Source organism: Macrobrachium nipponense, chromosome 42, assembly GCF_015104395.2.
Source record: "Macrobrachium nipponense isolate FS-2020 chromosome 42, ASM1510439v2, whole genome shotgun sequence".
NCBI classification, from domain to species: Eukaryota; Metazoa; Arthropoda; class Malacostraca; order Decapoda; family Palaemonidae; genus Macrobrachium; species Macrobrachium nipponense.
Window position 1 is genome coordinate 20,300,360 of NC_061103.1, and position 26,682 is coordinate 20,327,041.

The 26,682-nt window shown below is 35.6% G+C and overlaps 1 protein-coding gene across 1 annotated transcript in view; it reads left to right on the forward strand.

Annotated features, from left to right (window-relative positions):
* The window catches only part of LOC135213002 (gastrula zinc finger protein XlCGF8.2DB-like), a 105,813-nt gene extending 91,007 nt beyond the window's left edge, over window positions 1-14,806 (forward strand). Inside the window, exon 2 of the mRNA XM_064246779.1 lies at window positions 1,244-14,806. Within this exon, the coding sequence (XP_064102849.1) occupies window positions 1,764-2,795 (1,032 nt within the window). The 5' untranslated portion in view covers window positions 1,244-1,763 and the 3' untranslated portion in view covers window positions 2,796-14,806. The remainder of the gene's footprint in view (window positions 1-1,243) is intronic.
* The last annotated feature ends 11,876 nt before the right edge of the window (window positions 14,807-26,682 follow it).

The following is a 26,682-nucleotide window of genomic DNA, read 5'->3' on the forward strand; positions in this document are numbered from 1 at the left end:
GGCAAGAAGTAGCACTCATCCTATCCTGTAGGAAATGGTTAGGAAGAGCTCTTAATCTAGTTGTTGAGTCGCCGCCAATGGCGGACTTCTTAACTCTTAAGCCATAGTTAAAACACCTTAACTTTGGCTAGGTTGGTCAGGTGGTGATATATATATATATATATGTATATATATAGATATATATATAATATATTTTACTTCTTAGCTCTCATGGTATGGTCAATATGGTCTAGTCACATTGTGGTCACGCCCCTGTTGACAGATCATCTGGAGTGCACCAGCTATATAGGTCTCTACCTCGTTGGCAACTCTAGTAAAGCAGAAGCAGACTTGGGTGACAGTAATCACGAAGTCAGATATGCTAACAGGTGGAACCAAGATGTAAATCATCTGCATGCATTTATTTCCCAAAATCCTTCTATTCTGTCCCTTCCCACCTCCAACGGTGGGATTCAGCTATATATATATATATCTGACAGGTAAGTTTCATGAACAAAATGATATTGGTATGATACAATAAAGTTTGTTCATACTTACCTGGCAGATATATATAATCAAGTACCCACCCACCTCCCCTCAGGGGACAGTGGGAATAAAAATATGAATTGAAAATGGGAATGGTTCCTGATACCCGCCTCCCAGCGGCGGGAATGGGTACTAACCACCTGGCCGACCACTGCGTGTGCCGGAAGTTTTTGAAATTCTGTCGGGACTTCAGAAAATACAGCTATATATATATATCTGCCAGGTAAGTATGAACAAACTTTATTGTATCATAACAATATCATGTTTCAATTAATGGCAGTTTTCACTTACCAGCATCCCTCCGAGAAAGGAACCCCGCATCGATAACTGGGGACTGCCTGTAGCATGTAATTATGTACTTGGTAAGTATATATAAGACTTTATTTTATTATAAAAATGTCATGTTTGTATGTTAACATTAATTTTGTCATTAAAAATAACAATCTTTATCTTATAAATCTGACATTATCCACTGCTGCCTTTGTTTTGATATTAGTTTGTGTCATGTAATTTTTTTTTATTTACACTCCTAGACATTTTGTAGGCCTTGGGTTTGTATGTAGAAATTAATTTTGTCTGTCTTATAGTGGTAATTGTGACTAAGCAGTGCTGCCTTTGTTCAAATGTGTTAACACCTCTAATGTTTTTATGTTCAAAATATTATACATATATACATATACTCTGATTTCCTTATAGTATGTATACCTTTTTATTTCAGAGTAATCCAGTCAGTGAAAATGATCATCAGATTCTTCTTATAAAAACACTTAAATATTTCTGAGTGATTTTATTTCATTATACTACAGTAATTTCACTTAGTTTGGAGTCTAATAAGAAAATTTTTTAATTAATTTGTTTGTATAGATGATAATGTGTCAGAAATTTAAATAGTGTGAAATCTTCTGTAGTTTATAAAGTGATTTTTTATATTTAAGGAAACCCATATGATGGAATATTGTTTAGTGTATTAATTGTTATTTCCAAGGAACTGAATTATACAAGACCACAGCTTTATACCAATGAAATTTTTGTTATATTCTTGTAAAATACTTTGGATTTTTTATTGGGGAAAATGTAGAAACCTATGAACTTGTGCAATTAACAAAAAGTTGAATTAGTTTTCATAAATTTCTTCTAGGTGAGTTGCATTCCCCAAAACAATGAATTGCGAGCATATTTACAGTTTTGTATGATTAAAAGGTATTTAAAGGTAAAAATATTTAAGGACAAAGGCTAAAATGGATTCTGAGGTCTATCCTGAACTTCTTGTAAAGGTAGAAATTGCAGATCCATCTCCAGGTGAACATGAAAGTAAAGATTTGGATGGTTACCTTAGTACAGCCACAAATGATACCCCTGTGTTTTTGGATTCATACAGGGGAATCAAGACCGAACCAGAAGTATTTGAAGGTGATGGAAATGACGTTCAGTATTCATTCAAAAGTGATTCACCAGAGAATGAGGAAGACCAGGAAAGCTGTGATGAAGACTGTGGAAGTGAAGGAAATGTAAAATCACGGACAGTTACCAAGCATGGTTACAGTCAACTTTTCAAACTGAGTGAAAGTCAGTTTTATCAGAGAGACTGCCTTGAAAGTCAACAGCAAACTCACAAAGAAAAAGAGGCTTTGTCATCCACACTATATGAAAAAAGGTTTTCAACAAAAGATGGTTTGAGGAAGGAGGGGTCTGCCCACACTAAGAAGAAGCCATTAATGTGTAGTGATTGTGGAAAACCATATTTTCAGAGAAGTGAACTCAAAGCTCACATGAGAATTCATACAGGTGAAAAACCATTCACTTGTACGGAATGTGGAAAGTCATTTTTAAGAAAAAGCCATCTTGTACGTCACATGAATATTCACACCCGAGAGAAATCGTTAAATTGCAACATATGTGGAAATGCATTTTCACTGAAAAGCGAACTCAAATCCCACATGCGAATTCACACAGGAGAAAAGCCTTTCATTTGCACTGAGTGTGGGGAAGCATTTATGTGGAAAAGTCGTCTTATACCTCACATGAGAATACATACCGGGGAGAAGCCGTTCACTTGCAATGAATGTGGAAAAGCATTTTTGAGAAAAAGCCACCACAATGCTCACATAAAAATTCATACTGGAGAAAAGCCATTCATGTGTGATGACTGTGGAAAAGCATTTTATCGGAAAAGTCACCTAATGTTGCATAAGAAATCACACAGAAGAAAAGTTTCACATTATATAATTTGGAAAGAATGTTTCCAAATATGTAGTTGTAGATCTCAGTAATATTAAATAAGAACCATATACTTGCACAGAGTTTGATAAAGGGTTTTATAGAAAATAATTCTAGAAATAGTCTTAATAAGCAAATGAAATTTATGCAGTTGAGAATTTTGTTACAAGTAATCAGGAATTGTACACTAAAATTCACAAAATAATAACCATATTTAAGTAGTTATTGTTGAAGAATATTTCCATTAGGTTGCATATCAAAGGCATTGGGAAATCCTAAGGGACTGAAACAAAAGAAGCTAGTCATTTTCAATGAATAATAGAAACTGTTATTTTGTATGCACCTTATTCTGCCAGTAGACAGATAGACAGGCCTAGACCCTCAGAAATAAAAGTAGCTAGGTACTTTGTGAGTACCAAAAATGACTATTCTAGTATGGATGGGTTACCCTGGTAGTGGGAGTCACTGCCTTGCTACTGCACTAAGTGTCATTCTTATTGGTATCTCATTGAGTACATGTTCTTGTATTTGTAGATCATCTACTTTTTGTACATTTACTTGCTTGTTACTCATTGTTATATGGACTGACTGACAAGGTTTTCCCTCAGTGTGTCACCTCGGAATAAGTGATTGGCAGATGTCTCCTCTTTTGTATTCTAAACTACTGACATGCCTGATGTATCATCACACCTTGAGAGTTCCAGCAGAATTTAAAACAGACATTATTGTCAATGGATGTCATCTAGTATCTCAAAATCTCTTCTGTATTAAATGTTGTTTATCAGTCATCAAATTCGTTGTGCTCAATAGCTTTTCTCATAGTCACTGACCAGCCTCATCATTTTCTTTGAAGAACTAAATAAATTTTATCTCTCAGCTATAAAGGGGTAAAGGACAACTTTGTTTATTTTGCAACAAGATTCATTTTGTTTCATGGGATCCATTCATTGATTGTTTTGAAAAATGATGGTCTATCATAGCCCTCTCCTTGTTGGTTCTGGTTTTTTATTTCCTGTCTTATGATTGCCTATAGTATATTTATGACCCTTAATTGGAATTGAGCAAACTCCATTGCCCCCTACTTGATGTCCCCTTTTGTTTTTCTTTAAGCCTTAGTGGTCGGATAGCTTCTCTGGAGTAGTAATAACAGGTGTGGGGTGGTAGACAGATTGATCCTGTAGTGAAGCAATATTAATCCTTAAACGCCGAAGCGGTAAAATAAAAATTGTCTCCCATGTGCCGGAGGTGTTTCGGAGTGAGCGCGGAAGCGGAAAAAATATTTTTTTCAAAAAATCACAGAGCGCTTAGTTTTCAAGATTAAGAGTTCATTTTTGGCTCCTTTTTTTTGTCATTGGCTGAAGTTTAGTATGCAACCATCAGAAATTTAAAAAATTATCATTATCATATATAAATAATGCGATATATGATAGCGCAAAACGAAATTTCATATATAATTGTATTCAAATCGCGCTGTGCGCAAAACGGTTAAAGGTAAAAAGTTACTTTTTTTTCGTTGTAATTTACACTAAATTGCGATCATTTTGGTATATAACACATTGAAAAACAATAAAAGCAACACAGAGAAAATATTATCACAAAATAATGCATGAATTCGTAACGCGAGGATGTAAACAAATATTTTTTTTAAAAATTCACCATAAATCTACATAATGTCCTAGAGACTTCCAATTTCTTTCAAAATGAAGACAAATGATTGAATATTACTATACTGTAAGGGTATTAGCTTACAATTGCAGTTTTCGACCATATTTTTTTATATATTTTTTTTATATGCAATTATTTTGGAAATTAGAAAAGCTACAACCTTCAAATATTTATAGTTTTATTCTACATGAAATTGCACACATTTTCATATATAAAACTCTACGAAATGTCTAATATGAAACTGAGCAAATATTCCGAGAATGGGACGTACGCATTTCGGAGATTTGTGGCGGAGAATCCGCGCGCGGAGGGAAGGAAAGATTTTTTTTTAAATTCACCATAAATCTAAATATTGTGCTAGAGACTTCGAATTTGTTTCAAGATGAAGATAAATGACTGAATATTACTAGACTGTAAGAGTTTTAGCTTACAATTGCGTTTTTCGACCATTTCTGTAGAGTCAAAGTTGACTGAACGTGGTTTTTTTTTCTATTTATTGTGATTTATATGCAAATATTTCAAAAATGAGAAAAGCTACAACCTTCAGTTATTTATTGTTGTATTCTACATAAAATTGCGCACATTTTCATATATAAAACATTATGTAACGGCTAATTTAAAATGGTGCAAACATTACCACAATCGCACGTATGATTTTTTTCGGAAGAGTTACCGCGCGGACGTAAAGAAAATGTTATTTTTTTCATAAATTCACCTTAAATTGAAATATTGTGCTAGAGACTTCCAATTTGTTGCAAAATTAAGGTAAATGATTGAATATTACTAGAATATAAGCGTTTTAGCTTACAATTGCGTTTTTCAACCATTTCGGTAGAGTCAAAGTTGACCGAAAGTTGAAAATTTGTCACATCATTTTTTATATGAAAATATTTAAAAATTGATAGAAGCTATAACCATGGGTTATTTTTAGTTGTATTGTGCATGAAATTGCGCACATTTCCATATATAAAACTTTATGTAACGGCTAATTTTAAAATGGTGCAAACATTACCACAATCGCATGTATGATTTTTTTCGGAAGAGTTACCGCGCGGACTTAAGGAAAAAGTTTTTTTCATAAATTCGCCATAAATTGAAACATTGTGCTAGAGACTTCCAATTAGTTGCAAAATTAAGGTGAATGATTGAATATTACTAAAATATAAGAGTTTTAGCTTACAATTGCGTTTTTTTACCATTTCGGTGAGTCAAAGTTGACCGAAGGTTGAAATTTTGGCACTTATCGTGATTTATATGAAAATATCTCAAAACTGATAAAAGCTACAATCATGAGTATTTTTTTGTTGTATTCTACATAAAAATGCACACATTTCATATATAATACTCCATGTAACGGCTAATTTAAAATGGTACAAAAATTATGTCAAAGTGACGAAATAATTTCAGAGATGTGTCACAGATACTTTTTAGTGCGGCAAGAAAGAAATTCACGCTTGCGCGCCTGCATAACGATTGTAAACAAAACAACACCTTGATCCGTGAACTCCCAGCATCCCCCAAGGCGCGTGATTCAAGAGTTTTCGGCTGGTAGGCCTAAAAGTATTTTTCCGCAAATTTTTAAAAAACTTTTGCATGTCGACGTAAAATACGTCCAGTTGACACCCGAGAGACAAAAAATGTCGATGTAAAATACATCGTCAGCGTTTAAGGGTTAAGTGCCATCAATTTGGAAAGAATCGGGCGGGAAAGAGGTGCCAATGCTTCTATAGCCCATAAATTTACTAATGGCAACTTTTACATTGGCTAAAATCACGAATCTGGCATCTCAGGACTTCAGTTCTGTTTCTGACTTGTAGGGAGAATGTACTGCATCTCTGTCTCACATGATGCCTTTTTGTAAATTTGCTCATGAATATACCTAGGGGTTACTGTTGGGTTTTGTTCTTGTCTTTTATGATAGTATGTCGGTTGTAAAAGTAATTTGCAAAGAAAAGTCCAAAGAAATATTACAAAAAAACATGTAAAAATAAGAAAATTACTGAATCTTCTTTCTCGTTAAATTTACGTAAATATTTTTCGACAAATATGCTAAGAATTTGTTACTGATTTTGTTTCTTATCTGTTTTGATATTGTGTGGGCTGTAATTATAATTTTACAAAATAGAATAAAATTATTTATGAGAAAAAACATACATAAGTTGGTAAAATTTACAGTTGTCTTGTAAAAGGGGTTGAAATGTAGTCATTTTCAACTTCTCATGGAAGGTGGGAAAAATTTGTTAGAATTATTTTCCTTTGCATATCTTCCTCTTTTCATTGCTGTGTTTTTTTCCGTAAATTGGCCAACCTCTAAGTTTACCCAGCCTGAGGAGGTGCATATTGATATTTTTTTACCCTTCCACTAAGGGTTCACAACAGGTAACTAAGACAAGTCTAAAGCAGATGTGATGATGTTTCATCCCTTTGTTTCCAAGAAGGGTGTGACATTGTGGTGGAATGTACTTACACGCAAAATGATGCTGTTTTAATTTTATTTGTCTACCTTGGGAAAGTTTCCCACAGGATTTATCTCTTAGTTACATGTAATTAGTCATTGAGGAAAACCATACTTTAGTAGATATCCGTTTTGTTTATGCATAACTCCATAGTAGAAGGGGTACTCAGTACTGGACTTGAGCATGCCAGCCCACCTATACTTACCTTGATGCCTTAATACGAGAATGTGGTGGTGGCTAGGCATGTAGCCTTGATTACTCGCACTTCATCTTCACTCGCTGTCGGATTCAGAAAATTCACACACCAGCCGAAGCATGAGATGTGCATTGAATCCTCCATATATGGACGTGTAGGCTGATGTACTTATGAAAAAAGAAAAAATAACTCTAAAAATTTTCTATATCATGGTTATATTTTATGTTCATGCTTTTAAGTCAAGTTTTTTTTACACTTCCTAACCCTATGCATTACATGACACATTCAGTAAGAGCTAGTAATTTGGCCATCGTATTTGTGGGCTGGGTCAGTTACCTACACCAAAAACAAAAAGAACGCTACAACAAATTTCAAAATCTAAAGCTGCAGTTGAATGGAAACTAATAGCTATGTAATTACTTGGTAAGTGTACAGAAAATTTTATTATAAAAATGTCATTTTTACATTTCCCCTAATAGTCTTCTGTTACCAATTGCAAAGCTCTATCTTTCATATTGCTAAAGTTATTCAAGCTTAGGGTCCAGAGAAGAGCAAGTGTAAAGTGTGCAATTACAATATAATTTCACATGGTGAGTTGATCAATAATTATTCTTAGTATGTTCAATGAGTTTCCACAAAAGGACCATCCTGCTACAATGGAATTATTTGCTTACTGTATAGGGACCATTAATCTCTGGTTTAGAAATTGTTGCTTTTAAATTTCAGTCCATTTCCCCACCTGTTGGTATAGTAAGCACATTAAAAATTTAAGTTTTGTTTTGGAAAATAATATAGTAATACCAGGAAATAATAAATTTTTAGAATATATATCCATTGAAATTTCTACAGAATATTGGCAAGAGAAGGCATGTTTCTGTAGGTATACAAGCCATTTCCTTTACACTAAATAGACTATCCAGAAATGAGGGATTTTATGCATAAGTATAATGCTGTGATTATCGGTTACAGTGAGTTCTTACTCTAAGTAGCAATTTCTTTATCCACTGTTTAACATTAGTTTTGTTTTTGGTGTAGAGCAAATATCAATTTTTGTTGTGATTTACTACCTGTCAATAACTTTTCTTTGTGTATACAATGTAGATCTTTGCATTTAGCCAATTGTATCTTGCCATGTACGCTCGGCAAGGAAAGTTAAGATACAGTTTTTTTAAATCTTCGGACATATATTGTTCAATAATGCCACACCTGGCAACTCTTGAAAGGGGACGGAGCTTCAAAATCATAGCGTTTGTTGCTTTCTAGATTCCATCAACTTTACACCATAAAGATTCTGTTGAGGTCCTATTATCATTTATACTTGAATGTAGAAACAGGGCTCTATGTTATTCGTTAATGTTGGTGTGGTAACGTCAGTTCAGGGTAGAATATCGATCATCCTTTTTTAAAACCTATTGTGAAACCTTACTTATAAGTAATGTTTGACACTAAACTGGCGTAACATTTATACGTAATTAAAGACGAACTTAAACAATGAGAGAAAGTTTTTTAAAATTTGGGCAGTGCTTGTAGAAATTGTGAGGAACAATACGGTAAAGAATTAAATATTATGAAGATAGAGAGAGCGCGCAAGCATAGGCCTATCGATAGAGACACTTAATTCATTATATTTACTTTGAGAGATTAAGTGATAATATTTGTTCAAATGTTTCAAAAGTAGAGAGAGAGAGCATAGGCCTATCTATAGAGATACTTAATTCATTATATTTACTTTGAGAGATTGAGTGATAATATTTTTTCAAATGTGTTTTAAAAGTGGGAGAGAGAGAGAGAGAGAGCAAAATCTGCTCATGTGAAAGCTTAGGCCTATTTATAACTACTTAATTTCATTATATTTTCTTTGGGAGATTGAGTGGTAATATATATATATATATTTTTAAAGTATGTTTTAGAAGTGGAGAGAGAGAGAGAGAGAGAGAGAGAGAGAGAGAGAGAGAGAGAGAGAGAGAGAGAGAGAGAATTATAGTACAGGTGACGGACTTGTAACGGGCGAAAGGCAGAAGAAAACATAATTAATTAAAGATCTCTGTCGATAGACCTATGCTTGCGCGATATGATATGACTGCCAAGATCATGCTGCACTATGCTAGATAAAATTTGAAGGATCATAATATCCAAGTTAATTCTCTTAAGAAATTCATACCCTAATCTTGATTACATTCGACAGTTGCCGTAGCATTCAGAGATTGTAAAAAGACGGAAAATTTTAGACACGGTACGGTCATTCTTGCTCTCTTGATATAGTCTTTACTTTTGAGAATCGGGTTTCATCCACAAATCATTCACAAAAATCTTAAGTAAAAATATTTATTACCAGAAATAACTCAATATGTATTGCACAGGCAATTAAAGTTTTATATCATGGGAGATCTTTCAGCCTCGCGGCAAAGAAATGCAGTCGTGTAGGGCTGTAGGCTACTACGAACTGCTTTGTAATGGAAGCATATAGCCAGAAAATCTTTGAGCTGACATGCTACTTTAACCTTGATTAAGATTTATGTTTCAACGTCAAAGTAATCAAAGTGTGAAATCCGTTACGTCAGCCAGTATCCAGTGACTTGCGCTTTCCCGCTGGGAGTTCTATTGCTCCTTCTCACATCATAGAAAACGCTCTTGCGGATGCGACTAGATTTGTTCAAGCTACCTTAGCCTTCGCAAAATTGAGTGCCATTGACATCAGCTAACTTTAATCGCTTTGGAATACACACATAAGTTTGTAGAAACTAAAATAATTGCATTCACCACTTACGATGATGCAATATACCCCCGTTCATGAAGCAAAATGAGTAAATATTGTCGTCATGATACATAGTACTAAAATCAGAAATTCGCATTCTATCTACCAGATCTCTATGAACGAATCCATCTGAGAAATTCCAATTACTTCGGTCATATATCGTGTTTTTAAGTATCTGAACGGTTTTGTTTTGCAGTTTTAACTTATATAATATAATTTGCAGTATATTTTCATATTCTTGAGTAAATTTAGCGATATGTCTTTTCAGTAAAAACAAATGGGAAATTGGATGAACGAAAGCTAATGAAAACTGTATCTTCAGTTTTCTTGTCGAGTGTACATTAACTTAAATATGCTAGTACAAATATGTTTTGCTTTTTGTTGCTAATAAGCTGTTTACAATTGAAAATGGGTCAAAGTACAAGTCCTGTACATATGTATTAGGAAGGGACCTTGCAAAAGGCTCACATTTTAATCTGGATATTGATATTCATGATAGTCTTACATTTTGCTGGAGATTAATTGTGTTTTAAAAGAATCATGTCATATGTACAAGTACATACATATTAGCTGGGAAGTAACACAAATGGATTGTATACCGAAGTCCTAGGGTGAACAAGGAGACACAAAAATTTTAAGAATATGTAAAGGCATCAATCTTGCTTTTAATCATTGCTAAAACTCAGATTATGATTTTGGTGGTCTCACTATGGTATGGCTATTAGCAGGGAAGATCAAGTAGCAACTTGGAGATGAGAAAGTCTCTCTCTATGCCAGACTTTGCATTGTGGCTAACTTACAATTTGCCCCAACCTAAGCTGTGTCTGGTACCAACATAAGAGTGAAATTTACATCCCAGACAGGCCATTGTTAATCTATTGGTCATGATGTCTAATCAAGCAAGTGTTTTATTGCCCAGACTAGGACCATGTAAAAGCTAGATACAAGATAGTCAGCTGAGGGAAACTGGTTCTTCCAGCAGCAAATATGAATAATGACAGTAGTAAATGTACATTATGTTGAAGTATCATAAGATACTCTAGTGGCTTCAGCCTGTGGGACAACACTGTAGGTGTCTGTAAACTGAGTAACATTGCTACTTCTCAGCTGAACTTTATGTCGGTTGACTCAAGGAAAGCAGAAAGACATTAAGTATGGAAGGATCAGCATTTGGACAAAACCACTAACCAATTTAAATATAAATGCAACATGCTTTATTTATTACATCCATTCAAGTTATCTGACCCAGACTCCCAGTCCTTATGAGTGCTGATGTGAGGGACTTGACTTGTGTACAGTAAAATGTTGCTAATAAAAAAATAGTCAATGATTTGTCTTAAAGTACATATTACATGTTCTGGAACTTATATAATAAGGCCATACTTGTGAGGGACCAGCAAATGCATGTAAAAGGGACTTCCACTGCTTTGACCACTTGGGGAAGGAAAGGAAGCATGCCTGGGGTTTCATTATTCGTAAAGGCCTGTCCACACGATCGGACCTAATCGGCGGACTTCCCCTCTAACGGGCACACTTGACAGGCAAACCGTCAAATTGCCTGATGGGTCTTGTAGCAAAATCACCATGGTGGTGCCCAATGGCTTGAGCTTCGACCCTGCCAGACATACTTTAACCATATACATTTCTTTTACTGAGCCATTCTTTGCACCATATTCTCTTCTTTTTCTTCTTTTTCATCACACACAAAGCAATTATCATGCTACACAATATCTTTTTTTGCGGTAGGCACCATATTTATCGTACCGCACTGAATACACTACTGGCATCGTCGGGCACGCCCACCTCTCCATCGCCTCACTTGTGTGGACAACATTCACGTGTAAGCCCGCCAGAATTTGCCCGTCAACCCTGGAGCACGCCGATCATGCCCGCTCGTGTGGACAGGCCTTAAGAGTTTCCACCATCAAGTTTTAACTTCTGACACAATATTCAGCCTTTATGAATGCCAGTTGTAACTTATTTGACATGAGTAAGAGATGCATAATTTTATGCCACTTTACAGACCAGATTTACTAAATGGTGAGCCCTCTTCTGCTCCTAGTACTTGTGATTATGCTATGGTATACAGGAACTTTTTTCATGCAGGAAACTTTTCTAGTGATCAATTTAGGAAGTGCAAGGCAGTAACATGTAAAATTAGATTCCATGCCTTATTCACAGTCAGAAGTAGCACTCAACTGGTTTCGTGGATTGATGGCTTTTTGTATTGTGGAAAATAAAAGATTTGCTTCATCCACGTCCAATTGAAGAAACTTAAGTTCATTGTCAGCCAGCCAGATGACTGGGTAAGCTACACTCATGGTTTGTGATGGGAAATGCCTTGACACTGAGTTTTGGATCACTAAGAGTTCCATTGTATGTGTCTTGGACAAGGATGACGTAATGATAAAATTTTGGGCGCAAATGGACAAGGGCAAATTCTAAGTCTGGCACTGGATATGCTAGGGTCATTATGGTTGTACCCACAGCTGTGATTATCATTGGTGTTTGACCTGTGATAAAAGATGGTTTGACTCACAGGTCCCATAGTTTAGAAAACTAGTTATCATGATCATGTGACCACTGATGTGAACATATGAAATAGATTTGTTTTTTTTTCCATAGAGGTCCTATAAGCTCATGTCAAGTTTGATTGTTATGATGAGACAGATTCTCATTTCTATATCCTTTAGTTAATTTTTTGGTACAAACTTCCAATGTAAGTCAGACTATCTTTAATTCTACTAAAGCTGATTGTACTGGTTAGTGGCCTAGCCACATCTTATGCCTTATTTTTTTTCTTTTTGTTACAAAAAGATGTATGTCCTTCGTCTTCCCATTAATAGTTCACCTTTCCAATCTGATGATTTTTTCAAAATTTCTTGTGTTATCTTAGAGGGGAAGTAAGTTTTTCACTCGAGTAAGAGTACCATTTTGGCAGTTTAATTGACTCTTCCAGTATTGTCATAATCAGAGATATATTTTCCTGTTATTAGCACGTCATCTTTAAATACCATTTTGAAAGTATGTAAAAGGCATCCTTATTGAAATACCTTTAAACCATTTTGAAAGTATGTAAAAGACATTCTTATTGAAATATTTTTCCTGTGCTTTCTTTTAAAACCTCTTACCCTTGAAGATTTAAGGTTTCTGTTTTATATTTACAAGATTTTGCTCATCCCTTGCAAATTTTCTGTTAAAAGCAATATAATAATAATATTTAATATTGTATATGTAAAAAATTGAGTAGCTGAAGTATTGTACAGTAGCACTGGCATTATACCTTCTGCAATGACATCCCAAACTTTTGGAGTATGGTTCATTGAACAAAAACAGTGTGGCATTTGACTTCCATCATCATGTATCCCATTTTAACATTTTTAAGAGTTTTGAGGAAATTTTAGTTACTGCAATGATTTATTCTGTATATTGAAAGATATTATATCCAGTAATTTTCATAAAAAATTAAAATGCATTGCTTTGTGCTGGAAATCTGGAAAGACAACTTAATTGCATATGTAGCCATGAAACAAATTTTTAAGTTTATTTAATCATTGTTCATTACTAAAATTATTTTTTGACTGTTTGTATTTAAGGATATTTTCATATCACTGAAACAATTAACACATTACACTGACTTTATGCCATAATAATGTTTGTGGTATTGCATATTTTAGGACAGTTTGCTCTCTTCATTGAAACAATTACGTAATTGGATGACTGCACTGCATACATGGCCACAGTATTTGTAGAGACTTTTAATCATTTATGCATTTTTTTGTAATTTCTGCATAAATTTGTAAATTAGGATACACATTCATGAAAAATAAATTGGTAAAAAAGGAAGCCGACTTCACAGCATTTGAATGAATGCTTTCTCTGTGTTCTGAGGATGTTGAAACCTTTGAGATAAAGACATTTTACGATCTTAGGGGACCATGAATTCATTCACATTCCTGTTGTTGTCCTGAGTCAATTACTAGAGGATTTGAGGCTGAAAGCTAGGCAGTTCTTGGTTACTTTTTGACCAGAAAGCTATCTGTCATATGTAAAATGATTGTTTAGACTTTGTATAAATACTATAGTATTAAAATTGAAAGAAAAATCTTTTGTAAACTATAAAGTATATGAGCAGTGCCCTTCCTTTGCATAAACTTTTCATAAAGCTGCCTTGCTTGGAAGGTGCAAGAGAAAGTGAAACAAGGGTAAATAAGAATTGTAGTTCTGTAATCGCTACCAAAAAGGCAGTTTAAACTTGTGTTTTCACTGCATAATTATTTATTAGTAGGCTAACCATTGAAGGTTGCGTAACATCAGTCGCTCCAGTCTTTACTGAGGATTATGAAACCACCATTAACATTTATATAAGGTGAAAACACTGCCAAATGAGATGTATATATTCTTTTTATCTTCATGTGTATTATGTGCTGTAAATTTTGCTTAACATCCATTTTTTACTCGGATAAATGGTGGTAACCAGCATAAACCTCTCAAGTCATTTTATTCCAAACTGGCTATCATGAGAAAGTAAGTTCAGACACAAAGTGAGGGACCATTGTAAGTCAGGGTATGCGTGGCATATTAGTTGATGGTATACAACAAAGCAGAGCTTGTACATTGAGAACTAATTTCTGAGAATGACAAAAATTATGTTGGGTGATGATATCTCTTAAAGCAAGAGCATGAAACTTGAGGATCTTAAGACTATCTAACTGCAAGCAAGGAATATGGTAAACTGACTGTGTTAAGATTAGGCTTAGTATCAACTGCAAAGGCAGCTGAGTGAGTGGGATAGGGTAACCTGATTAGGTTAGAGCAATACATTTTGGGCTAAGTCAAACACTTTGTAATAGTAACAAATCTCTGTTTGTTTCTTCATTTATGATTTGTTTTGCCCACATACTTGATTACACTTTAATATTAGGTGATATGGTTCATTTTGTTATAATCCAGTTGTATGTTGTTAGAATTCTCATTAAATTATTTGCACAACCTTGGGTCTCCTTTTTTTTTATATAATATCCCTTCTAAACTGCATTTATGTAACAGAAGAATGATGAACAACTCTTGCTCCCCATAGGGGGTTAGTGCTATTGTAAGTGTTTACATAATAAAAATATGGAATGTTAGTCCATATATATAAAAGTCTAAAACTAAAGAGGTCAACCAGATTGCTTGCAGGAATGTGATCAGACTAGAGACGCTAAAGATGACGTATACAATAAGTATGTAGGCTAAGTTGACATGCCGTCATCTGTGGTCATTCATTTGTTTTGAAACAGTCCAAGCTCCCTGCTTGAGACAACTACCGCCTACGTGATCTGTAGCGTGTCTCATTTTGATTGTGTGTTCGTATGAAACTATGTCATTTGGATTGTATGTTCATATGTTCGAACTACTGTCTGTTCCTTCATAACTTGTAACAGAGATGGTAGACGGCAGAAGAGAGTTAGCTATCGTCATTAGAAGACCTGTACCTCTTTACCTAAGCTTTATCATGTAGAGGAATAGGATTAGCCATTATCATTGGCAGAAGCGATCAAGCTATCGTTATTAGAAGACTTGTACAATCATATCTGATCTTCAGCATGTAAAACTTCAGAAGAAATTATATCTATTTTTATACTTAGTGTTTTCTACAAGAACCTCACCGAACCATGAGTTTAACACATCGTCGTAAAGATAATACCGACTTCGTAAGTGATCTACAAAACCCCAGACACTCCATTGAAGATGGAAGTGCAATACCAACCGACTTAGCGTATAGATTATCGCTAGTCTAACATTACCTCATAGGGCGCCTTATCATACAAGGCACAAGCCCTAATATTGGTGGCCAGCGTACCAGAAGAACTCTACAACGTCCTACGAAGATAAACCAGAATAATAAATCATGTATCATAAGAAATCAACGACGACGGAAGCAGCAGATTCTTCAAGCAACATAGTATCATCGTTAGTGAGCGACTTCAGAAAACAATAAGAACTCTTCAACGACGACGAAAGCAACAGATTCTTCAAGCAACTTAGTATCATTGTTTAGTGAATAACTTCAAGAAACAAAACCGACGTGTCTTTTTCCTACGACAACGCAAGCTTCGTCTCTCATTAGAATCATTCAAGAAAACATCGTTAGTGAGCGTTTCCGGCACTGCAAGAAACAAACCGAACGCGTCTGCAGCATCGGATCTTTCAAGGGCTCGAATCATCGAAACAACGCGCACGGGGGAAACTGAAGCCAAACCAGGTCATCCGCTAAATAGAGAAGGAGGACCAAGGCCGTGTGTCGTTATCGGAACACCGTGACTTCCCACAAAAGCAAGCTAAGTACAATTTTTTATTCATTTGGAGTAAACTTTGAGTGTTTCCTTTACAGGTCGAATTTCGTTATTCCTGTGGCTGAAGTTACGAGACATTCTTAATCTTACTTTTTACAGAAATTATCTACATCATTGAGATTTCGCTACTGCGAGTTTTTATCTTTGAGTGTCTGTTTCCAGAAGTTCTACTGAAATATCATAATCATATACTATGTTAATTTTTATCATTTTGGCCGGGTGATTAATTAATCCCTTACGTAACAAATCATATTAAACAGTGAATATGCGTTTACGCAGTGGACGTCTGTATTTATACAGATGCATGGATAGGGTCGTTAAGACACCGTAGTGATTAGAAAAACACACAAAAACAACAAGTGGAACACCCGTACAAATCTAGATAAATTAGAGGTAACACTATTTCGGGTCATGACAATAAATGCTCCTTTGCAAGTCCCGATCGCAGTTTTAGCCTTGATTTTTTTGAGTTAGTTATAAAATATCGAACCTCAATGACTCAACTTAACTTTAAAAAATATGGCTGGATTGCAAGGAATAACATGTCTGTAAAAAACTTTCATCAGGCCAAATGCGCTGACCAGGATCTCTCACTATTTCAAATTTTAGCAAAGAATGAAGTACAAACAGTTAATATTGAATACAGTAGAGATACTTGTCTTATTAGTAATCGCTCAGTTCCTAATAGTTCGTCATTCATTGCTTTATACGTAACAGCAACATAATGCTAAAAACACACAATATGTTGCCGATGGTAATAAAGAGAAGGATCCTAATTATTACAAAAAGAAATAGAAACAGTAGCCCGTTCAGAATCAAACAAGCAAACTCGGTGACTGTGTCACCTAGTCAAGCGGTCAAGGTCAGTCAAAAAACTGCGAAGTGTTCAAAGCAAAGCAAATTCCACACAATAAGCGACTCTAGCAGAGTGGGGAAAAAGCGATGTTGGATCATACATCCCAAATACCTTTTTAAATTAAAAAGGAATTTCCCTATGCATCACACGACCGTATAAGTAATCAGAGGCAGGTTTTCGTTTTTTTTTGTTAATACATAAGTTATTATAAGGAGTGGTGGATTAAGCCCGACTGTTACGCGCCGTAAAAATTAGAATATCTTGATTTATTTCATTAGTACACGTATTATCCTGTATTTACGGACTCACCGTCTGTTGTTCGAACTTCCCTAATGAGAAGTCCGGATAAGCGAGCGCTTACAGATACCTCTATAGTTATAAAAACATTGATCTGTATCTAGTGTAATTGTAAGATCCATCTAGGGGTATACAAAATATTATCTTACATCCTTGCAAAAATTAAGGCGTGTTTATCAAAGGGAAATCCTATAAACCTTCAAACATATTAAAATCCATTTGAACAAAAATGAGACAGTTAATCAAATAATAACTTATATAAAGGAACTCTACATTTGTCTCATAAATCGTAACATTGTTCAAATGACCCAACAGAATTCTCCCACAACCACAGTCGCACTTTGCACGCAAAATCTCGAGAAGCATGCACCCTCGAATGTCTTAGTGCGTGTAAAAAGACTTTGCTGGGAAATGAAATTTTAATCCTTCCCGACACTCTGAAATATAACGATTTTCCCGCGAACAAAGCCCTAAAAGTATACATACGTGGCATACGGGAAGTTATAAATATCGCATTTTTTATTGTTGCTAATTTTTAATCACGCCCAATCCGGTCGTGGATGAATCTCTCTGATAATCTATCTAAAGTAATATCCGTAAAGTCATTCAAGCAGAGGTGATTCAGCAGAAATTTTTTTTATCTTTTACCTGAATACCAGGAAGTTTCTCCACTGGCGAGTGATCTCTGGAAAAAACGGATGTAATTTAACACAAAATAAGGTCTAAGGACAAACATAAAGCTATATACGTACCTTGTGTAGACTCTCAATGAAATTTCAAAATAGAGATAAATGACGAAGTTGAAAAATGTTAGTAATAGGAGCCATTAGGAAATCAAATAAGCCCATATAATTTTTCCCTCAAACGTCATGCCATAAAAGATCGGACTTGGCGTATCTGCGTAGATTTCTGTCGCTTAAACAAGGAAATGACTTCCGATAGTTTCCAGTGCGATGTACCGACGACATCTTATCTCTGTTAGGCTAGAATAAATTTTTTTTCACCAACTTTAAAAGCTTTTACCAGATACCATTACCTAAGTGATTGTACCTCATACACCGTTTTCAACACACTCAGGGGACATTATCAATTTTTTACGTATGCCTCCGGCTTACGTTGCACCCCAATTACAATATAGTGTTTTGGAGACTTTTAGGGATACCCTACATGCCTATATGGATGATCTTGTAATCTTTTCTAATACCTTAGAAGTATCACATAAAGTAGAGCTAGTGCTACAGAGACAAAGACAAATAATCTCAGAGTAAAATATCTAAATGTGAGTTTTTAAAACCGAACATGTTTATCTAGGTTTTATGTGTCTGGTCAAGGTCTTAAAAGTAGTCCATGGTAAGGGGTCGGCTATTCATAACTGGTTTACGGTACTTATTAACGTAAAAAAGGGGGATACAGCACTTTTGCGCTGTAGTGGGTATTACAATCGTATGCAAATAGTAACTCTTCAATCATGACAAGCTCCTTTAACAGATCTTACGAAGAAGAGCGTAGAATTGATTATGGCTTCTAAAAAGCATCAACAGGCGTTCGATATCTTAAAAAAAGCGGAATAATGCAGCTTACCTAACTTAAAAATCCCTGATTTAAATAAGGAATTTTTTTTATTGCAACAGATGCCTCAGACCAAGGGTAAGAGGGATACTACTTCAGTAATATGATAAAACAGTTCTTCCCTATAGCTTTTATTCACGTAAACTAAAGCCCTCTGAAAGTATGCAGTAATAGGCAAGGAAGGGCTAGGTCTTTAACTCACTAGTATATTTTAAGTTCATAATCTATGGCTATCCTGATAAAATCCTTACTGACCATGAGTCATTTACCGAGTTTTTTTCAAAGGCTTTAATCACAGTCCAAAAGGAACTCGGTGACAAATGATCATTCAGGTTATTGGAGCCAAGATAAGATATCTACCTGGGAAAGCAAATATCATAGCTGACGCATTATCCCGCAATCCCGCACCATACAGCAAAGAACCATTAATTGGACTAAAGATATAGAAACATCCGTTGCCTATTGTTAAAGCCGTATCTAAACAAGAAAATTCCTTAACCCAAGAGATCGCGAGCATTGAATATCTGGGTCGGAGCGCAGAACTGTTACAAACTGAACAAAGCAAGAGTCAACAGACATAACCCAAACAATAAACACTTCGAGCAGAAACCCTAAAGCAAAAGTATATTTAAAGTATGTGTATCAGAATAATGTAATCAAATGTAATATTATATGTAGGTCTGTGACGAGGAAAACCCGAAGAACACAGCAGATGACTAACGACCAGGTAGTAGTAATAATCTCTTTCATACCAATCGTCATAAACTGGTTGCATTCCGTCATCCAGGGTTCCCTACTATGTCACAGAAAGCCAAATCACTATTTTACTGGCCTACAATGCTTACAGATATAAAAAGCACATAACTAATTGTAACACGTGTCATGAAAACAAGGGATACACTAAGACACCTGTCAGTTTAGGAGCCTATCCTGTGCCAAATCAATCCTTGAAAGAATATACGTAGAATTATTAACAGAATTACGAGTCTGACAGAGGGAATAAACACTTCTTAGTGTTAATAGTTCCTTGACACGTTATATAGAATTAATAGCACTAAAAACAAACACCGCAATTGAGTGCGTTACGAATATTTATGAGTGCTAAATCAGTAAACATGGAATTCAACACATGATAATCTGACACGGGTGGTGTAAATCAATAATAATCTCCTTAACACGTTGTGTGAATTCCTTTCCATTAAGAAAACCAATAATATATTTTATCACCCAGAGTCAATCGGTTTGGTAGAATAACGGATAATTAAATAGGAAATGTCAATGTCTTACGAGTTACAACTCGTGATATTGGATCCGAACTGGATTATAGCGGTTCTCGCGGTTTTAAATACCTTTATCATTTATATCTTGTATCTATAGAATTGATGCCGCAAGTAGCCTTATACGGTACGCCGCTAGAACACTTTACCGCATATTCAAGCCAACCATTAATTTATCAAATATATATAAAAAAAATATATAAATAAATAAATATAAAAAAATAAAATAAATATGGATACAAGTGGAGTCAATATAATACACTCCGTAAGAAGTCGGAAGGGTTACAAATTATAATAAAAAAGGAATCACGTAAAAATCAATAAGCAAAACGTAACCATAGATATTAAATATCCAAATATATATGCGTAAAGATTTGAACTCTAACTTAACGCTTTAGTAATGACAAATAAGCTAAAAGTTCAAACACATATCCAAAATCTACTGACATATTGTCTGTCCCGGGTGATTTATATTCGTAGTCAATAAAACCAAAAAAATTAAATAAATAAATAAAATAATAATAAATAAAATAAATAAAATAAAATAAAAGAGATTTTAAAGTCAGGAAGTCTAGAAGTGAAAATGTTATCTATGAAATAATCCTATATGAATCTTATACAGGGCTAATAATATATATAGAATTTGTATGGAAACCTTTTTCATCAGTTTGAATAAAGGAATATTTAATTTAACATAATTATAATCATGCAGTTTTCCAACATGAAACTAATATATTGTTCAATTTTGGTACTGTTTTTTTTTTTTTCAGACATTCTTCTCATGCGGGTGGAGAATTAAAAACTAAAATATCATTTGAAATACTAAAGTCGTATCTCTTACAGCAAGTAACGTAAACTCTAGCTGGCTGAGAGCAATCTCCTGCCAAGTGACGACGTCATCATTGTCGTATCAGCATTTGTTCCTTTTAACCTCAATAATCTGCTTACACAGGCTTCATCTGTGTGTCGTCTCTGCTTGCAAAAGCAGATTGACTGGAGAAAGGAATGCTTAGTTCATGAACTTCACATGTGGTTCATAGGTCACATGACAGGCCACATAACATATTCTTATCCGTGTGTGTAATGCAATTAGTTAAGGACTTGTAATCATTTTAAAATTAATGAACAATATAAGCAAATAGAATTTCTATAACAACAAAATGAATTAATTTTTTTTTCTGAACCTCATAGACATTTAGAAGTATCAAGATATGTATATATGAAATATTTACTTGCAACATTAGCCTATTACATTCAAGTAAACACTTCATGGGAAAATGTCACATTTTCTTGAAAAACCCAAAGTTTATTTAGAAATTAGTTACATAGTGGGTTTTTTTTCGTTGCATCTCCTACCTATTAATAAAGTTTTTAAAATTAACCTCAGAGGATACGCGCGAGAAAATTAAATATGAAACTTTTGTTAGGGCACATAGGATCAGATTTTATCACAGCTTAATTTCAGTTAGCATAGAGAAATACAGAATCATGATTAATCTTCTCTTTGACTCTTATGTTGCCTGGCAATATTACAAATAGCTCCATTTTCCACTTCTTTGTCTAGTAACTTACTACCAGTAATATCGAATTTTCTTTGAGATTCGTAATGATATCTATTTATTTTTTATAATTATGGATATTTTTACAAGTCATCATAGACCTGGATAGGTTCACTCATTGTTAATGCCATGGATAAAAAAGTTTGTACAGAGGACTCTTTGAATTCCAAAATATCAGCGAATTCATGTGGGTTAAGTCTGGTCTAAATGGCTCTCTTCCCTCCCCTGTATTTGGATGTCGTCTGAATTTACTTTGCCTTGTGACAAGTATAATTTCACTTGCAGGCTGATTAATGGAACCTGGTTACAGTATCCTGCAGTTACGAGAGTTTTCACATCGCAACTTCAAACGAATCGTTCGTCGCAGCGGACGACTACAGTCAAGTAACAACCGCCTACAATGTGAAAGGAATTTCATGGACTTCTTCGACCGACACCGTATCTCGTCGTTAATCTCGACCGACACCGTATCTCGTCGTTAATCTCGTTTTAATGCGGAATGCTCTGGCGGCTGTCGGAATCGACTACGAATGGGACATACTTCCGACAATTACGACCCGAAGGATATTCAACTCTACTTTGCTGGCGAAGGACTCGTGCTGGGGATGTTTTTTTTATTCATCGCGAACGTAATCGTGTAGCTTAGGATGCAGAGAATAAGTATGAGCGCAAAATGGAACGTTGGACCCGCCCACCCAGCAAATTTTCCCCTTGTTTTAACCATTGAAAAAGGCCGTTTCATTGGCTATAGGTGGTTGTCTGGAACTGTGTAATGGACGAAAAGTTGTTCGAAAGCTAGTTAAAAGTGAAGTAGTATAACCTCGGTCATGTATCCTATATATATAAAGTATCATGTATCCTATATATAATTGATCATAAATACACGAGTCGAAATATATCTTTGCGTGTACGCAATAGGAATCTCTTATATAAATGATCATAAATAACGGAATCTAAATATATTCTTTGCGTGTACGCAATAAGGAATCTCTTATATAAATGATCATAAATAACGGAATCTAAATATATCTTTTGCGTGTACGCACTAGGAATCTATATATAAATGATCATAAATAACAGAATCTAAATATATCTTTGCGTGTACGCAATAGGAATCTATTTAAAGTGCACATATATTAATCATAATTATATGAATCCATATACATATGTATAAACAAATCAGGTAGCCTATAATCAATCTGTTACCTTTTTTCTTACCAATATCTGCAGTTATTTATGAGTTAGTATATGAATTAATGAATCAGATATATAACAGTTAGCATAAAAATCAACGAATCAATCAGCATAAACATTAATAATTTTATCAATTCATATATGAAATTTTTTATCAGTTAAAATATGATTTTTATCATGTTAATCTTCATTCTATGCAATTATCAGAGTACATTAGTATTTTCTGTAGCATATGTATCTTAATGAGATGAAGTGAAAAACTGTATCATTATATATATCATGTGATCACTATTATTTACCAATATCATTGTTTTATATTTTATTACAGTTCCTCGCTGGCCGAGTGGTTTTCGAGCTGGGCTGCCAATCCGGTGGTCTCAGGTTCGATTCCCGGCTCGGCCAACGCGGAATCAGAGAAATTTATTTCTGGTGATAGAAGTTCATTTCTCGATATAATGTGGTTCGGATCCCACAATAAGCTGTAGTCCCGTTGCTAGGTGACCAATTGGTTCCTAGCCACGTAAAAATATCTAATCCTTCGGGCCAGCCCTAGGAGAGCTGTTAATCAGCTCAGTGGTCTGGTAAAACTAAGATATACTTATATTTTATTACTTGAATCAATTCATGTACACCATGAATTTTTATTTACTTATATATATATATATTCACATAGTGTCTGTATAACACTCCTATAAGTCAAATGCAAGTCAAGTTTGAGTAATATTCAGTAGTTGGTTTTGGTAGCTGACCGAGCTGATGTAAGTGTTTACATAATAAAAATATGGAATGTTAGTCCATATATATAAAAGTCTAAAACTAAAGAGGTCAACCAGATTGCTTGCAGGAATGTGATCAGACTAGAGACGCTAAAGATGACGTATACAATAAGTATGTAGGCTAAGTTGACATGCCGTCATCTGTGGTCATTCATTTGTTTTGAAACAGTCCAAGCTCCCTGCTTGAAACAACTACCGCCTACGTGATCTGTAGCGTGTCTCATTTTGATTGTGTGTTCGTATGAAACTATGTCATTTGGATTGTATGTTCATATGTTCGAACTACTGTCTGTTCCTTCATAACTTGTAACAGAGATGGTAGACGGCAGAAGAGAGTTAGCTATCGTCATTAGAAGACCTGTACCTCTTTACCTAAGCTTTATCATGTAGAGGAATAGGATTAGCCATTATCATTGGCAGAAGCGATCAAGCTATCATTATTAGAAGACTTGTACAATCATATCTGATCTTCAGCATGTAAAAACTTCAGAAGAATTATATCTTATTTTTTATACTTAGTGTTTTCTACAAGAACCTCACGAACCATGAGTTTTAAACACACGTCGTAAAGATAATACCGACTTCGTAAGTGATCTACAAAACCCCAGACACTCCATTGAAGATGGAAGTGCAATACCAACCGACTTAGCGTATAGATTATCGCTAGTCTAACATTACCTCATAGGGCGCCTTATCATACAAGGCACAAGCCCTAATACTATCAGTGCACCCCATGCAGTGCAATGTAGGCATTACTTAAGGTTCTATGCAGCGTGCCTTCGGCCCTTAGCTGCAACCACTTTTGTTCCTTATACTGTACTTCCTTTCATATTCTCTTTCTTCCATCTTACTTTCCACACCCTCTGAACAATTGATTCATAGTGCAACTCCAACGTTTTCCTCCTGTTACACCTTTCAAACTTTTTACTGTCAATTTCCGTTTCCACATACCTCAGCCTACTCTTTGAACAACATTGCCATCCTTCTTTCCATTTTGATAATTCACTGGGCAACAATTTTTTACTTTTTTAATGTTGTCTAGATTTCTACAACTGATTTAGGGTATTTTTGCACGGCTGAATCAGGAAATGGCATCCGTTTCTCTCCATCAGGTCAGGTTTTTGTGCTAAGTTGATTTGAAAAAAATCAGATCTTGTGACAAAATCGATTACAATTTTGTGGCATTATCAGCTGATTTTTGTCAACACATATCATCCTAAATATGTTTTTAAGAGAAAAAAATGTTTTTCCAACAACATATATTGATTACCTGATAGAAACATCGATTACTGTAAACTGAATGGTGGGCATTGATAAAGGTAAGTACACGTAAATTGCATGTTGCTTCACCATTTTTCAAACTTCAGGGCTTGAACTTCCATTTCTTCGAACTCCTGGAATGCTCAGAGGCAGGGAGGTCTCTCTTCAGAGTCCAACAGTAGTCAGCCATCATGACTGCGTCCCAGCGACCCTGATACCTGGTCTCCATCTCTTTCATGTCCTGATGGAATCTCCCCCTGCTCGTCACTCATTGAACCCAGGTTCTCAGGAAACCGCTCCATATGTGAAAATAGGTAGTGCATCTTGACGCTCATGTTGCAGCCCAGGTTTCCGAAAGCAGTCAGCATGTTGTTGACAAGTTCTGCGTAGTTTCTGGCCTTATTGTTGCCAAGAAAGTTCTTCACTACCAAAACAAATGCCTTCCACGCTTCCAGTTCCACTTCGTTCATTGAGTTTTCGAACTCTGGATCTCTGATGAGCTGACGGATCTGAGGACCATCAAAGATGCCAGCTTTCAACTTCTCCATGGTCAATCCTGGAAAAGCCTGGCACAAGTAAGTGAAGCAGTCACCATCCTTGTCCAGAGCCTTGGTGAACTGCTTGATTAAGCCGAGCTTGATGGGAAGAGTATTCTGTCTCTGTCCACCAAAGGGTCGTTGATGACGTTCCTTTCTTTGCAAGGCACCAATTCCTACCGCACAGGCCAGTCCTTCTTCGTGTAATGCTGAGCACGGTCCCTACTATCCCACATGCACAGAAAACATGGGTACTTGGTGAAGCCAGACTGTTGTCCCAACAAAAAGTTCACCATCTTCAGGTCAACACAAATAAACCACTTATGCTGACCATAACCAATTTTCTCCAGCACATACTTCACCGCTTCATACTTCTCCTTAAGTGTAGTCGAGTGAGCCAGGGGTATAGAGGCAAACTGGTTGCCGTTGTGTAGCAGAACACATTTCAGTGATCGCTTGCTGCTGTCAATGAACAGTCTCCAATCTTTGGGTTCGTACTGTGGCACTCCAAGATTGAGCAGAAGCTGCGCAATATCTGCACAGTACACCAAGTCCTTCTCTTCAGAGAAAAAACAGAGGTACTCATGATGCCTGTTGCGGAAGAAGCTGATGTGAGCACTGTAAGAGAGGAGTTTTTTTTCCTTCAGTGTGGATGCCAAAAGTTCGGCAGAGTCCTTTGACAAGCTGAGGTCGCGAACTAGATCATTCAACTCCTTTTGGGAAAGTGGATGTGGAGCATCATCTTCAAGAACCACTTCTTCTTCTTTTTCATGTCCTTCAATACTGGAGGCATCTTCGTCACTAATGTCAAGAAGTTTTCCAAAGATAGGCACTGGAATTTCGTCACAATGAGTTACAGGACGACGTGCTGATTGAAGATCAGGATACTTGAGGCTGCCCCGGTTCTTTCTGTTGATCCCAGTCACATCAACAGCGCAGAAGTAGCAGTCAGTGACATGGTTTGTCGGCTCCCTCCAAACCATGGGAATTCCACCCTCCAAACCATGGGAATTCCACCCTCCAAACCATGGGAATTCCAAAGTTCAGACTCCTCTTGCCATTGGTCCACCCACATAGAGTCTCGGTGCATGCCTTGCACACCATGTGTGGCGCCCAAGCTTTATCCTGGTCACTAAGTTTAATACCAAAATAAGCATGGTAAGCACGCCTTATGAAACTTGTGACTGGCTTCCTATTAGGAGCAAT